The 15,459-nt window shown below is 39.1% G+C and overlaps 3 protein-coding genes across 6 annotated transcripts; 1 reads left to right on the top strand and 2 right to left on the bottom strand.

The window, feature by feature from the left end:
* Positions 1-169: 169 nt before the first annotated feature.
* Positions 170-6,187, bottom strand: LOC103937201 (protein trichome birefringence-like 33). The gene is made up of 7 exons (XM_048590529.1): positions 5,336-6,187; positions 3,176-3,447; positions 2,858-3,069; positions 1,393-1,570; positions 1,095-1,294; positions 842-1,000; positions 170-709 (listed from the first exon to the last, which is right to left on the bottom strand). The coding sequence occupies exons 2-7, from the start codon at positions 3,356-3,358 to the stop codon at positions 370-372; spliced, it is 1,272 nt and encodes a 423-aa protein (XP_048446486.1). The 5' UTR covers positions 3,359-3,447; positions 5,336-6,187; the 3' UTR covers positions 170-369.
* Positions 5,877-10,846, bottom strand: LOC103937190. Of its 4 annotated transcripts, none has more exons than XM_009347112.2 (11): positions 10,607-10,843; positions 10,033-10,075; positions 9,792-9,845; positions 9,110-9,173; positions 8,492-8,548; positions 8,201-8,307; positions 8,070-8,108; positions 7,301-7,389; positions 7,113-7,191; positions 6,438-6,485; positions 5,877-6,287 (listed from the first exon to the last, which is right to left on the bottom strand). In XM_009347112.2, exons 1-11 carry the CDS (start codon positions 10,780-10,782, stop codon positions 6,207-6,209), a joined length of 837 nt encoding a protein of 278 aa, XP_009345387.2. In that variant the 5' UTR covers positions 10,783-10,843; the 3' UTR covers positions 5,877-6,206. The 4 variants fall into 4 exon arrangements, with proteins under 4 accessions (XP_009345387.2, XP_048446489.1, XP_048446488.1 ...); XM_048590532.1 differs by lacking the exon at positions 10,033-10,075 and adding an exon at positions 10,019-10,032 and having other exon boundaries at positions 10,607-10,731; XM_048590531.1 differs by having other exon boundaries at positions 9,792-9,885; positions 10,607-10,690.
* Positions 10,847-12,074: 1,228 nt separating this feature from the next.
* LOC103937181 (DEAD-box ATP-dependent RNA helicase 18) lies at positions 12,075-15,379 on the top strand. The gene is made up of 11 exons (XM_009347102.3): positions 12,075-12,413; positions 12,571-12,807; positions 12,943-13,200; positions 13,303-13,382; positions 13,497-13,602; positions 13,706-13,819; positions 13,901-13,999; positions 14,101-14,190; positions 14,516-14,622; positions 14,698-14,841; positions 14,979-15,379. Exons 1-11 carry the CDS (start codon positions 12,144-12,146, stop codon positions 15,247-15,249), a joined length of 1,776 nt encoding a protein of 591 aa, XP_009345377.2. The 5' UTR covers positions 12,075-12,143; the 3' UTR covers positions 15,250-15,379.
* Positions 15,380-15,459: the final 80 nt, after the last annotated feature.

The following is a 15,459-nucleotide window of genomic DNA, read 5'->3' as shown; positions in this document are numbered from 1 at the left end:
TGCATATTTGGCCAACAGTACCAACATGTTTTTAGAAGTTGATCAGTGAGTGATACCTGATGGTTTGCAAAAATTACAATGTCATTTGGCTTCAAAGCCGGAACAGAGTGCCTTTGAAAACAATGTGATAATTCTCTACTTTCTTTTAATTAATTACTATACTCAAGTATTCTCCTTCAAAAACCTCAAATTTCATAACAAAATTTTCATTTTTCACATTTCAACTTCAAAGCAGGATTCATCTATCTTCCATCTCACATTTTTCATGGATAACTAATTTACACTTATTCCTTGCCACCAGCAAGATCTCACCATGCAATGACCATCTTGAAAGGGCAGAGGACGAGAGCTCACCACTTTGGACCATGATCAAGGATAGAAAAGTTTGGCGAACAGAAGCTCGTTCCAAGTATCTTGAAGGCCAGGCAAACACCAATGCACGCAATCGGCATAGCTAACAGGGTTGGCTATTTGCTCGGGAGTCAGAGGGGACCACTGCTTCTTGTAGATTGATGTGTGGGCGTCCTTGCGATAGTTTGAGAGTTGCGTGATGTTGAGAAAAGAAATGGGCACCTTCGATTTGCTGAATACATCTCCAATTACCTCCATTATGTTTTTCCGGGAATCTGAACCCCAGTAGTTTGGATCCTCAATCAAAGTAGTCTGGTTGTAACAGTTACCTCCTGGTTCACCTCCCCATTCTATACCACTGCCAAATATCAAATGTCAGTCCACCTTAATCTTGTGAAAACTTCAAGCACAAGTTACGCATCGGGGTCCTCACAATTTTGAATGCTATACGTATGATTTGAATAAATAGGGTTGAGAGAATTGTGCTCACTTTCCATGAGAAGGTGACATGCTAGTGAAAAAGACCCTTGTCTTCTTGGGGTCCATGTTCTTCCGCACCCATCTTAACATAGTTTTCATCGCCATACGATAAGCCTCTGTCGTTGGCAGCTTCACAATATCTTTCACTTCATCATTGAAGGAACCTAGTCTGAAAATTAAAATTTTAGCGATTAGACATTTTTTTAAGCAATATAGGAAGAGAGAGTCAAGCAATTTATAATTTGATAGGGGCAAGAAAGTACAATATTTTAAATTCGAAGCCGGTCATCCACCACAGATAAGTATTGAACACCAATACATCAACGCCCTTCCAATGTTTGCCGTGCTTATTGATCGACCCTTTCCTAACAACCCTGTCAGATATCCTATGGACGATAGCATTATCCGAGTTTGATTCAAGCAGAAACGGCGCCCAATAGAACTCGATTGTGGCATTGTATGTCTACACATTATGGAACAAAGAATAGTAAATGAGTCAGTAAAACGTCAATGCACATTTGAGAAGCATGAGAAAAAGTGAAAACGTCAATGAAATGTCACCTTGGCTGTGAAAACAGTTCGCGAGTCTGAGTCGAAGGTTTCCATGGATTTGGCATCATCCGGGATGAGCTTGTGGAGAAGACAAATCATGGAAACATACTGACCCCGGTTCAGAGAATCTCCAACGAACATCATCCGCTTCCCTCGTATCATCTCGAGCATCAATGTGGCATTGAAGCTGTATAATTTGTGAGAAAAATGTTATACATGTTACTCTATTGGTAAATTAGAAAAAATCCACCATCGAAGGATATATGATTTTTATAAGATTATCAAATTAATGTTAATACCAATGACATTGTAACACCAAATAAAAACTACCAGTGACAAATATGCAGAAGTATATATTATTAGAAAGTAAAATTATGTATTTTAGCTTGGCTGTTTATGAATAAATTAAACATACTATAGTTTGTTAGGACAATTGTGGCACAACTAGGGGCTGTTTGAGGGATTGAGATCCTCTCCGGATCTCAAACTCTAAAGCCTGCTAACCGAGCAATCCAGACCTTAAATTTTGTGGTCTTCATTAGCCCATCTCATTGGCCTACCTCACACAACACATCTCTCTCTCCAACGTCCATATCTCTCTCTCTCTCTCTCTTAAATGCTCTGATTGCTTGGGCCGTGGGCTGAGATCAAGAGACGATCTTAATCCCTGTTTGAGATTGTATCTCTAAGTACATATGCTCACAAGCGCTTATGTTAAAAGTAATTTTATGATAAACACATTGAAATGTTTAGTAAAAATCAAAGTATTGTTACGTGCTTCTCTTGAAAACGCTTCTAATACATAGAAGCACTTTTAGATAATTTCCGGGCCGTTCTCAATAGCCTATACTATCGAACTCCCTAAGCCCGTACACAATTTGGGCCCCACAACATCACGTAGTTTTAGGATTAGGATCCTCTCCTGACTCTTAAAAACTGAGCTTGCTGAGTAGGTAATCATGACCGTTAAAATTTGATCTAATGGTTACAATTATTATAATTTTTAAAAAGCTTTTATTTGTAACCGTTGGATTAAATTTCAACGGCCACGATTACTTGCTCAACAGGCTCAGTTTTTAAGATCAAGAAGATTCTGATCCGTTGTTTTATGGACCACCGGGCCCCGTCCCTTAGTTGTCTCGAACGGGCGACAGATGGAAGGAATGTACGCGATCTCGATTTCCCCGGGAACATAACGGCAGCTATAAAACGACTGTCGACCCGGCCGGCTGGAAGCAACCCAGCCGGTTCGATTGGGAAAACCCGTTCGTCAAACAAGGACAATGGGACAAAACCGTTTCGTTTGTCGGTGACGAGATACGTAAGTGGGATACAGAACTAGGAGAGTTCCGGTCGTACGATGCCTCTTGTAAAGCTCAAAACGGAAAGCAAAAAATCGGCTCAACTTTCCCAAACAACGCCGATTAAAACGAGGAATTGACGCGTTTTTTATTATAGTGACTGAGCAACTGACCTGGGAAGATCGCAGCCGTGGGGCTGCCACCGCCATTTCTGGTAGTCCTTGTCGGGCCGCCCGTGTTCTTGGCAGGTTAGCTGCGGCTGAATGTACGGGCACTCCGATTCCTCGTAAAGCGGCCGAGTCGACTCGTCAAAAATCCACCTCCCGCTGTACACGTCGCACCCTTCGTCGGTCTTGCCGACGGCGAACGGCAGCTTCTCCCTCTTCTTCCCTAGCCCAAAACGCAAAACCCAATTAAGTAAATTGAAAAATATTCAAATTTTTGCAATAGGAAATTGGTTGACTCGGTGGAATGAGGTGGGTTGACTCAACGGTTTTGATAACGAGTGGGTCGGAGCTGGTGGTGAGTTGACGCTGCTGGCCGAAAATGCAGGTGAGGTCCCCGCCGTAGAGGACAGAGACGAAGAGGACGAAGGCGAGGAGGGTGAAGAGGTAGGGAGGGAGTCTAGCCTTGCGGAAGACGGCGGCGGAGGAGGAGTACGGCGGTGGCTTCATTAGTATTGTGAAATCGTATAATTGTGTTTGGATGTGTGATTTAGTTTCGGTTGGAAACTATGAGATGGAGGTCCATAGAGAGTCGTCGCCTGTGAGAAGAATAAATAAGAAGTTTTAACGAAAAGTTCAGTTCTGAAAAATCATATTTTTACACTAAAAAGTTAATTATGATACTATCTACTTTACCGTTTATTTTGTTGTTATCATTAAAACTCAAAGTTTTCAAGCCATTTTTATTAGTTTTCCTGAATAAATATACAAGAATCATGTGGGTCGGAAATATTATATTAAAAATCGACAGTCCCAGCTTCGAGTATGTTCATCATACACTTTATTATTTATCATGTGTCATTCCAATTAATCATAATTTTTCTTTTCCATTTAATCATAGTTAAATTTCACAATAAATGCTCCCTTTTAATTTTGAAGAAAAATTAACTATGATTAGATGAATGAACACATAGCAGATGATGAGATGGTTACGGTGGTGAGCAACAATGCACCTATTTTAATACTGTTGTAACAAAAAAAAGAAAAATGAATTAAATTATATTCTCTACAAGGTGGACTTAGCCTCATAATTAGCTAGCAATAATGTGATTCAAATTCGCACATGGCAAAAATTGAACATAAGACCTCTCACTTACAAATAAAGAGGAATACCACTATGCCTTAATACTTAAGTGGCAAAGGAGGAGTAAATCTAAAATTGAAGAAATTTTTAAAAGGAAGAGCAACTAGTAGTTTTGATATGACAGCCCACTCTTTTAGAGGCTGGAAAGACTCATGGGAGCATTTCAACCTACTCCTAATCATCATTAGGCGATTCACTAGCGCTAGGAATCGAATCCAAGACTTTGTCCCCAATCACTTGGCAACAACGCCGTGGTGGTTTGATTCCCTTCCTATTAAGGCCAACATGATATCCAAAGGTAGGCCAATGAATAGTAAATTGCATCTCAGGCATTTCTGTGTATGGGAAATCATTAAACCAAATACCATTTCTGGTCCCAAAAGAAAAACTGAATTCCAAGAATACAAGTGGAGTGGAGTGGGTGAGACTAGTGGTGCATGATTATAATGTGGCTTTGATTTCTAAGGCAAGTAATAGTGTCTTATCACTTTCTCTACTTTGAGAGAGAGAGAGAGAGAGAGAGAGATGAAATATTAGTTTTAGGTGGAGGGTGATTGGAAAGTGGGTAATATTTCAGGCTCAAAGTGGTTGGCATTCACCTGCTTTGGCTTTCTTAATTCTATACTCAATAATACAACAAAGAAGTAGCAGCTCAGCTGAGATCACCTTACATTTAATCACCACAAATAATCATAGTTTGGCCAAAATTAATTAATAACAATTATTGACTAACTAATAACTTGTAATCTTGTCGACTCTCTCACTCCATATGTAAGCTCAACGAGAGAAGAACAAGAGTATGAAGAATAGGAGTTGCGAAGATGGAATCTAAAGAGTAGGAGTTGGGAGGAGGGAGTGGGGGTGGGAACCGAAGCCATAGGCATAGAAAGAAGAGGTATAACCGACGCCAAAGAAAGGAATAGAACCCACAGACACCGGTTATGAACCCAGGTAAGTCGATGTATTCCTACTGTTCCACGACCTCTAATGACATTGGGACAGAGCAACGACGTTTTAGATCCAACTCTAGTGTAAGTTTTATAAATAAAGTCCAGAAAATACAATGTGAGAAATGCATGCATCGACACAAAAACAGAAAATTTGATTGTCTCTCTGTCTGTAAAGCTCACACGGTAAATGCTATTAAACATTATTTCCCCGCTGTTGACCCCCGGACACCCTTTCCTTCCTCACCAAAACATGAAGAAGAAAACAAGGAAGGAGTTCACAATACATAAACTTCGATAATCTTCACTAACAAAATACCATTCATCCCTCCTAAAAACAAAAAATTTCCAAACGCATAAAGTTTCATTACAAAAGTTGACGATATAAATTCGTACCTGAGAGTCTGAGACTGCAGAGACACAGAGCACATTGCAAATGGCCAAATCAAAATGAGGCAGACTTCATGTGTGAAAGAGTTGTGGCTAAGAACCTTCACCCTTGCTCTTATACCTTTCTGACAACTTCAATAAAACTACCATGTGCGTTTTCTGGTGCTTTTCAAAGAACCTCAACAATGTTGTTAGCCAGCACATCAGAATCAGTAAGAAAATAATGGCACATCAGGTAAAGCCTTTGATATTTTCAATTCTTGAGGGTTTCTGTGGTGGGAAACACTCCAAAGAACCTTTCCCCCATTATATCACCATACTACTAATCCAAAATCCAATAGCTTTTAGTTGAGTAAGCATCAATGCATAACATAGTTCTACCATAAAAATATATCTGTTCGGTAACTGCATCTTATCAAACATCTAAATCAGAATCCGTCAATTCAGCCTCTGTAAATACGCAAGGTATTAACCTTCAATAAATCATATTTAAAAGATATAGTAGCACACTACCATACATTCCAACATGCAAGATCATGCATGACACTAAACATCTAATGTATTCATTTTTTTAATTTATCTTGAGAAATATTAAAATTCGTGTGGAAACAATACATTCAAAATTGCCTGAACAGCAGCTGACACAATGTACGAAGGAAAATAACAAGTGACTCGTGATGGAACAAAAAATGAAAAGCATAGGTGAGACGAAGAAAGCACCCTTTATATGATGGAGCATGCCGAGCTTAAGTGCTAGCTTTGACTAGGCTGTTACCGCATACTGATCCACTTTCTCTTGTTTGCTGAATGTTGATGGCAGAGTACAGATGATACAAAATGAATTCACCAGCTTGAACTAAAACAAATATCTCTATGCTCAAAAGTCGACAGGAGAATAGGTGCTTCGATGACCATGAGAAGAGCCCCTAAATTTGTGCACTAAGGATGCAAACAAACTCTGGAAAGACAAAAGGTGGTAGTTATTAACAATATATTGAGATCTTAAGAAGAAGAAGAAAAAGCAATCTAATTGAAAATTGTTTATATCTGTGCCATGTCACTAGAAGTATGGAGGAAAGAGACAGATCAGTAAACCGAAGCAGAATACCTGTGTACTTTGAGGTAAGCTGGTCCAAAAGTCCAAGTTTGGTATAATCTGTAAAGAGGAGAAGCACCAAATCATAGTTAAATTCCCATAATGTAAACACCGAAGGAACACTTTGGAACCTTGCCCAGATTCCAGAATACTAGTAACAATTAAGATATTTTCCGCCATTGCAATGAGATCTAACATGTCACATTTTGAAATGGTATGCTGCCACAAAAAAAAATAATAATATATAAATAAAGAATAGTTTTGACCCCAACATGGCATATGGATTTATAGTAATAATGGTAAAAGAAACGTGCGGATTCCCTATTTCATGACTCTTACAAATTTGAATTCCCTTTTGCCCTAATGATCATGCATTTTGGTTCTCTCTCCCCTTCAACATTCCTTCAATGGACCATCCACTGTTTGATTTCTATCACCAAGTTTCCTATGCCTAATTCATGACCACCATTTTACCTGACTCTTGACATGTATTAGAATTTCCTCTATAAATTTAAGAAAACTTGAATTCCATTTCAAATTGATACACAGCAAATAGATGAAGCTATGCATAAAAAAATTTCAGGACACATGAATGGACAAACTCAAGCATAACTAAATGGTTTGTATGCAAGAAGCTGATTTTTTTTTTTTTGAACAAAAATTTGCTGATCTAATTGAGGAACATACGTGTATTCCACGTACTCCAAGTTTGATATATCGATAACCTGCCCCAACCAGCAGATAAGCTCCAAACAGGCATAAGATTCTGAAATCCAGATCAGTTATCAATCAATTAAGATGACTCAGAAAAACTTCAACAGTAGACATAGAAACTCCCATCGGTAATAACGTTCAGGAAAAAATTTAACTCTTACATGATTCCTAACGTACCAAGCCAGCCCCACCCTCTCCCATGCACGTGTTCAATCTTGGCACAGCCAGAAGGATGTGTCAATACTGTAGCCTGTCATAGGATGAAAAGATTATGAACCTCATATTTTATACATTGTTCATACACTCGCTGAAAATCCATTTCAATGTCACAAGATGAACTGTCAACAGAGAGCAACTGCCATGCATTTCAAAGCTTCATGCAGCCCTATTTTGAAATCTATGATTTCATACATTAGCAACGACAAACATAGCTATTTTATCTGTATTTCTCAATAGTCAATACCACCACCCCTTCCTCCACCTGAACCATATACACAAAAATAAGGCCTAAAAGATAAAGCGCCACCAGCTGAGGGAAAAAAAAAAAAAAAAGATTGGAAACATCTTCAGGCAACACAGAAGCACACTAATGATAAGCAGGAAAATGAAACAGGTTGAGCACATCTTTAGTTCCACACAAGTCTACCATTCAAATCAGATTAGTTTAATTAATAAATATGGCTGGAGATCAACTGAGAGAAGATTCAAGTTAAAGGAACTTATTAAATCAGGCAAGAAGCTTAGCATACAAAAGCTGAAGACAGAGGGCCAAAGGTCTATACTCCATAGTGTACACTGTACAGTTCACAGAATATGGACAAAATATCGCTACTCCCATGGACAGCTTTATCAAAGTATAATCACATATTATATAAGATTAAGCACTAAGCAAGGAGGAATGAAAGATATTCTGAAACTGAAAGAACTCACATAGTCGCATTTCCCAGTTTTCTCAAGTGAATGCGGCCCCTGTAAAATAGAAAGATAAGAAACTGGATCATCAAGCATGCAGAATTCTAGATCATTTCAAATTATGCAAATAATTTTGTATAAGGTCTTGCCTGAACTCTGTTGGGATCACAAATCACAGACACAGAGAGCGAACAGTTGAACTTTAGGCCACTACTTGACATCTTAACAATGACACCAGTGTTAGGATTCTTCCTGTCTGCCATAACAAGTCATAAATTTCCAAAATTTTATGCGCAAACCAAAGCAATCTGGTCAGAAAGCATGCATGTCCATACATATTTGCGCAATGCCATATTCGAGCTATAGTAATGAAAACCTTGAAAGTATCATACAATTTTATATCTGGGGGAGATTCAAAAAAGAAGGAAAAGAAATCTCACCAATTATGTTCATGTCAATGCTTGAGGCACGCCCAATGGTAGTGCACACATCGTAACCTGCAGTTACCGCTTGGTTCATTTTAGAAGATTAAATAGAGTCTTCCAAAATAGAAAAATTTTCAATCCAAATTAGATGAGAAAGCCCTCACAGTCTCCTGCTTTGTTTGAAATTAAAATGAGGGCATCACAGGCTCCCAATTTCTAATGTATCAAAGCACATTATACAAGAAAATCAAGAGAATTTTGTTTGAAACCATAGAGCATCCGTCATTAAAAAGTTTAGCTGTCAATTTTTTTACACTATTTGTGAATAGCTACTGTGTATCACAATACAACCTGCAAGAGCATTCATCTGATCATGATCCTTAAAGCTTTATTTGCTCCAGAACATGTCCAAATTAAAGATCTACTTCTGCAGAGCTAGTCAACAGAAGGAACTTATTTCTGAAAGAAATTAATTTGTTTATTCCCAAACATGATTGAGTCACTGACCACCACTCTCATACCTAAGCAATTGAATGTGAATTCCTTTTCTCGACTTTACCAACAAGCAATAGATACAGTAAAGTACATGGAGGGCTATGTCATTAATCATCTGAAAAAGCAAAGCATATGTACCTCCTATGTTGTTTGCCACAAGCGCACTACAACCCATGCCACAGCGCGATGCACCCCCACAATCCTGCAATGTTCAATATGATAGTCAAATAAATAAGGTATTCTACAAAAATTTGGGTAGGAAGTATATATTACTATCTTTATCTTTCTTATCCAATTTTGAACAAAAGGCTACTCTGCCCATTACACCCTGGATCAAGAGCCTGGAATTATATGTGAACAGTAATACGCGGGTCAATTGTTAAAAAGAATTATCAGTAATTGAATCCAAAATAAAGGTTATCAGTGCAAGCATCAGGTTCATGAAAATTATAAGGAAGCAAATGAAAATTAGGACCTTTGAAAGCTGTTGCAATATTCTATTAACTTCCGCAGCATTATGCTAGTTTTAGATTCTAAATTTAGAAATAACTCTCAAGTTGTGTTAGCTAGCAGTGTAAGTACCAGCTTTAGCTGTCAATTTCCAAAATTGCCATCTCTCTCTAACCCTCTCTTTTATCTTCGAAGGCAGAGATAGAGAAAATGAGAGCAAACCCCGGAACAGCTCCCTTACGGATCAAAATATAGGGAGGAACTAAGTACCAAGTAAATAAGTGCGAATCATTTCAAAATTGCAACAGTCTCAGTGCCTTCTATATCATCAACATAAAGAAAGTAATAGCAATAGAGCTGACAAATTTACCCGGCAATCAACACATCTAGGTGGGTCGTGATTGAAAATCATTCCATTGCAAAGCTGCTCCAGACGGTCAAGGAAAATAAACTCAATAATGAACCTAGCGACATTAATAAGGCTTATGCTTGTAAAAGTTAACATGATATCTGTTAAAGAAAATAACAAACAACTGCATTGTGATATTATCATGATCATCGTCGTACAAAATATCAGTTAAAAAACAAAGGTGTGACCTGATGGAGCGAACCTGAAACCAGAGCACAGTCTCATTTGCTGCCACTTTGTAGAACCTGTAGTAACGAATTTAACAGCAAGGAAAACTGAATTTTGCTTGACCAAATTGATGATTAACTAATTACATCACGAATGCCGCCATACATAAGAGTATCGGCTAGAATACAACCTCTGTCCAAAGCTCAAGAGTGCGAAAAATCTCTGCAACCCCTTAAACCGTAATGTACCATATAACTATTGCAGTTTAAGATGCTTCCAAATATCAAACTAGGCAAAATCAGAATGGCTCAACCAAATTTCTTTTGAACAAAAGGGCATTAAGCCGCCTTAATGAAAACCAGTTTCGGAAATGCTTAATAGGAGAGAAGCACATTATTTTGCAGAATTCCAAGAACCTCGTGCATCTAACATAGAAATCACAAATTTCATAACAACATCCATAGCAATCAAACAGTTGCAAGGCATGCACAGAAAAACCCACCAGAAAAATACAAGTTTCCATTGACAATTCGTGAAAATAAGAAAACCCCATATCAAGTAGAGGGGGGAGAGAGAGAGAGAGAGAGAGAGAGAGAGAGAGAGAGTACCCATCTTCGCTTTGGACGCCATGAGGGAAGAAAGGGATGGGAGAGTCCAGAGTGTAGTTGTAGAGCTGGTTATCGTCGACGAAACTGAAATGGCAGCTACCGGAGACCGAGTTAACTCGGTCCAGAATCGTTAAGAAGACTGCAACCCATTTCAGAAAACCGAGTCGGACTTCCATTGTTGGCGACGGAGTTCACACCAATTCGGTTAAAATCCCATCAACTCGTTCTGAAAACACACGGCATTGCGTTTAACCAAACGACACGGTACGCACGGGTCGCTGGGTCCGTTTTGGAATATGCATAGCAAGTCCACCCTTAAAAAATGCGGTGAACAGTGATAGATCACATGAATAGTAAATTGATCAAATGCTTCTTCATCTCTAAAAAGTATATTGGCATAAATTTTAAAAAATGCGCTGGCATAAACAATTTTCATACCTACAAAATACATTGGCACCTAGTCCATTTAAAATATTATTAATTTTTTTTATAAAATAAAAAAAATAATTTTAACTTCGGATAAGATTTTTAACCAATCTTGTCACGCCACATGTCATTATCTGAAAGTACTATTTTGGTTGAAAGTGTTGAAAATATTGAAATGTGGTGTAAGGTGGAATATGATGGTTAGGTATTTATAGAAGAAAAAAAATTATTTTTATGAATTTTTAAACAATTTTTTATTAAGATAATTAATCTAGACCGTTGAATTTGAAAAAAGAATTCAAATCCAACAGCCCATATTGCACCACATGGCTAGGCTTTGGATTTGAATTTCAATTTTTTTTTTATCGTTGGAAATTCAACGGTCCAGAACTAGCCACATGGCATCTGGACCCTCGCCCCTGTTGCACTTGCACATGCAAGCCTCACCCGTTTTTTCTTGTTGGAACACGCGGCCACTCCCGCATGTTTCCACGCGCCTGGAGCAAAAAAATTTAAAATGGCCAGTGATGTCACGCTGGCGTCAGCATAATGTCACATAGGATGTTACGCTGACGTCAGCATAATGTCACCATAGGCCAGGCCTTGGCTCAACATATTCTGGCCCCACCTATGAGATGGCTTGGGTTGGGTGCTAGCCTATTAGGTTGGGCTGGAGCACTTTTTGTAGGTGCTAGGCCATTTTGGGGGCTGTGAGCCGGCCTACCCCTTTAGGGTGGACTTGCTCTTAAAGCTAGTTTGGAATTGTTTTATATATATATATATATAAGAACTACTTTTTCAGTCTTTAAAAATAATTATAAGTAAAATAAAGTACTTGAAATAAATTGTATTTTTAAAAACATTATGGTATAAAATGTAGTGTAAAAGTGTTTGTAAATTATGATGTAAATATGATATAATTGTATATATTGACCAAAGCCTGGGCCGAACCAACTAAACCGCGAGTGACAAATTGGATCGCCCGGTTAGGCATCTTTTATTCGCAACCCCAAACGACAGGTCGTCTAACAGAAAACAGGACAAACTTTATACTGCCGCTGCGGAAGCTGGATAGCCCACCCGTGCGAACCGCGAAGAAAAACAGAAAGCCATGGACGCCGACTCTTTCAACCCCAGCAGCGCCTTGAGCGACACCCGCTTCTCCGACCTCAAGCCGCCGCTCTCCGAACCGGTTCTCGAAGCCCTATCCCAAGGCGGGTTCGAGTTCTGCACTCCCGTTCAAGCCGCCACAATCCCCTTACTATGCAGCTTCAAGGACGTGGCGGTGGACGCCGCCACTGGTTCAGGCAAAACCCTAGCCTTCGTGGTTCCGATGGTGGAGATACTCCGGCGAGTTTCAACCACTCCAAAACCTCAAGAGGTCTGGTCCACACCACTAATTAATCTTCTTTCTTTTTTTACTTGCTAGACACTGTTTGGTTGCTGAGAAAGTAGAATTTTTACTTGCTAAACACTGTTTGGTTGCCGAGAAAATGGAAGAGAAACAGAAAGAAAAAGAAATTTTTGTGCTTGTGCAGGTGATGGGAATGATTATATCTCCGACTAGGGAGCTGTCTTCGCAGATATACAATGTAGCGAAACCCTTCATTTCGACGCTGCCGAATTTCAAGTGCGTCCTTTTGGTTGGTGGAGGCCAAGTGAAATCAGACATGAAACAAATCGAAGAGGAAGGAGCCAACTTGTTGATCGGCACGCCGGGAAGACTATTCGACATTATGGAACGCATTGATGGCTTGGATTTGCGGAACCTTGAGGTAATGCATTTGTAAATGGAGTTGCATTTGATGGGATTTAATTGAAATTTTATGTTTTGGGATTTGATTGAAATTTGTTTCGTGGAATTCGATTGTATAGGCTGATAGAGGCTCATTTGTCAATAATTGTTGCAGATTTTGATCTTAGATGAGGCCGATAGGCTATTGGATATGGGGTTCCAGAAGCAGTTAAATGACATTATGTCTCGTTTACCGAAGCTTCGTAGAACTGGTCTGTTTTCAGCTACCCAAACTGAGGCAGTTGAAGAGCTGGCCAGAGCAGGACTAAGGAATCCTGTGAGGGTTGAAGTACGAGCTGAAACAAAATCGAGTGATTCGGCGTTAAGGAAAAAATTAGCCTCTTCTAAAACACCTTCTGGCCTTGCCCTTGAGGTATGCTCTATAACATAACATCAACGATTACTAATTTGTCAATAATGTGTAGCTTCTCTATTATTGAATTGTTTTCGCCTTTGACCGTGCACTCTCATACAGTATCTGGAGTGTGAGGCAGACAAAAAACCGTCACAGCTTGTGGATCTTCTTGTTAAGAATAAGTCTAACAAGACCATAGTGTAAGTAACATGAGATTAGTCTGTTTTAGTGAATGTGGTCAAATTAGCTTCGAGGTTGAAGGTTGTTTTGCGTTGTAAAGTGATTTTCATATTCTTCTGTGTTTTCTTCTGTAGATACTTCATGACTTGTGCTTGTGTTGACTACTGGGGACTTGTTCTTCCATTGCTTGGTCCTTTGAAGGGTTTCCCTTTGATTGCTCTACATGGGAAGATGAAGCAGGTAAAACATTATAGATCAGTGATTCAGTATACTCGGTCGATCTTTGAGTTAGTGTTTCATGAACTCACTGTTCTTTGCTTTTTCAACATTTTCTGCTTTCTAGGCCGCAAGGGACAAAGCTTTGGCCTCATTTACATCTCTCTCAAGCGGCGTCCTTCTGTGTACTGATGTTGCTGCACGTGGGCTCGACATTCCAGGCGTTGACTGTATAGTGCAGGTAGCTTACAATAGCGTGTAGATGGTCATCACCAGTTTTGAAAGCTAAATAGTATAATCCATTTGTTTGTTGATATTTCAGTATGATACCCCTCAAGATCCAAATGTGTTCGTGCATAGAGTTGGCCGAACAGCTCGTATGGGTAGACAAGGAAGTGCGATTGTTTTTCTATTGCCAAAGGTTTAGTTATAGAATCTGTTTGACTCGTTTTTCTTTTCTTATTTTCTGTGTTGCTTTCATTTATGGTGTTGAAGGTGCTTATTTTGGTCACACTGTTGCAGGAGGAAGCTTATGTAGAATTCCTACGGATAAGAAGAGTTCCTCTACAAGAAAGGAAATGCTCTGATGATGTTGCTGATGTTGTTCCTCAGGTAGGCATCATTTTATGGTGCACTTTATCAAATCTTATTGTGGAAAAATAATCTTCTTAATTTATTCCTCGTTATACCTGTTGTAAACATATTCAGGCTTCTTTTTACTGAGTGGACATTGATTTAAAATGTGTCCAATGATGCCAGCACTTTATGTAAAACAAATTGACTTCATTGTCTATGTATTTCAATGCTATTGATTAAATCAATTTATCCATCATGCTGCTGTCTTGTAAATATGAGCTTAGTTTTATGGTGTTCTCTCTAGTTGTTTTTATGAGAACTTTTAGTAGTTGAAGTGACGTTGTTTTAAAACTTGTTTCAGATCCGATCAGCCGCAAAAAAGGACCGCGATGTTATGGAAAAGGGGCTCAGAGCATTTGTTTCTTACATGCGTGCATATAAAGAACATCACTGCTCTTACATTTTCAGGTGTCTAACAGGACCTCCTATTAATTCAGGCCAAGAAAAAAAAAAATCTCTAATTTCCGCTTTTAATTAATGCAGGTGGAAGGAACTTGAAGTCGGGAAATTGGGCATGGGATTCGGACTACTGCAGCTCCCTGCAATGCCTGAGGTAAAGCACCACTCGCTTTCCACAGAGGGTTTCATCCCTGTTGAAGACATCAACTTGGAGGAGATCAAATTTAAGTAAGAACTCCCTTCAATTTCTGAATGTTTGGTTGTATAACATCGACGTGTTATGAGTCCATGCTATGGTTGTAGTTGGGTACAAAATTTCATTCCTAGCTGGCTACCGTTGCTAAAGGAAAAAGTTTATCATTTAGGGATAAATCTCGCGAGAAACAAAGAAAGAGGAATCTACAATCGAAGAAAGAAGCAAGACAGCAAGAACCGAAACCTCAAAAAACCAAAAAGATCCCAAATGCTTCAGATGCTGCAATGAGGAAGAAAACGGGTAAGCAGAGGCGTGCTATCCAGTCAGCTGAAGATGAAGATGAGTTGGCAAGAGAATACCGCTTGCTAAAGAAGCTCAAAAAGGGGGCTATCGACGAAAGTGAATTTGCGAAGTTAACAGGAACAGAAGACTTGATTTGAAGGCATAAATATGCAGATATGATTTCGGGCATCCAGACATATGGAAGATTGGAAGTCTAGAGCCCTTCAAGCCGGATTGGGATCATATTTGGATCAAGCAAAGTGGCCAGGGCATCCTCAAGCTTGTTCAAAAGACAAAACTTGAAGATGCAACAAAAATTGTTGGGAGACACTTTTGGAGGTGTAAGTTTGCTCCTGATAGTTTTCGAT

Source organism: the organism of the source record quoted next, unplaced genomic scaffold, assembly GCF_019419815.1.
Source record: "Pyrus x bretschneideri cultivar Hongxiangsu unplaced genomic scaffold, Pyrus_bretschneideri_v1 Contig32, whole genome shotgun sequence".
In the NCBI taxonomy this organism is placed as follows: Eukaryota; Viridiplantae; Streptophyta; class Magnoliopsida; order Rosales; family Rosaceae; genus Pyrus; species Pyrus x bretschneideri.
The sequence above is the reverse complement of the archived record's forward strand: the minus strand, read 5'-3'. Positions and strand labels throughout refer to the sequence as shown.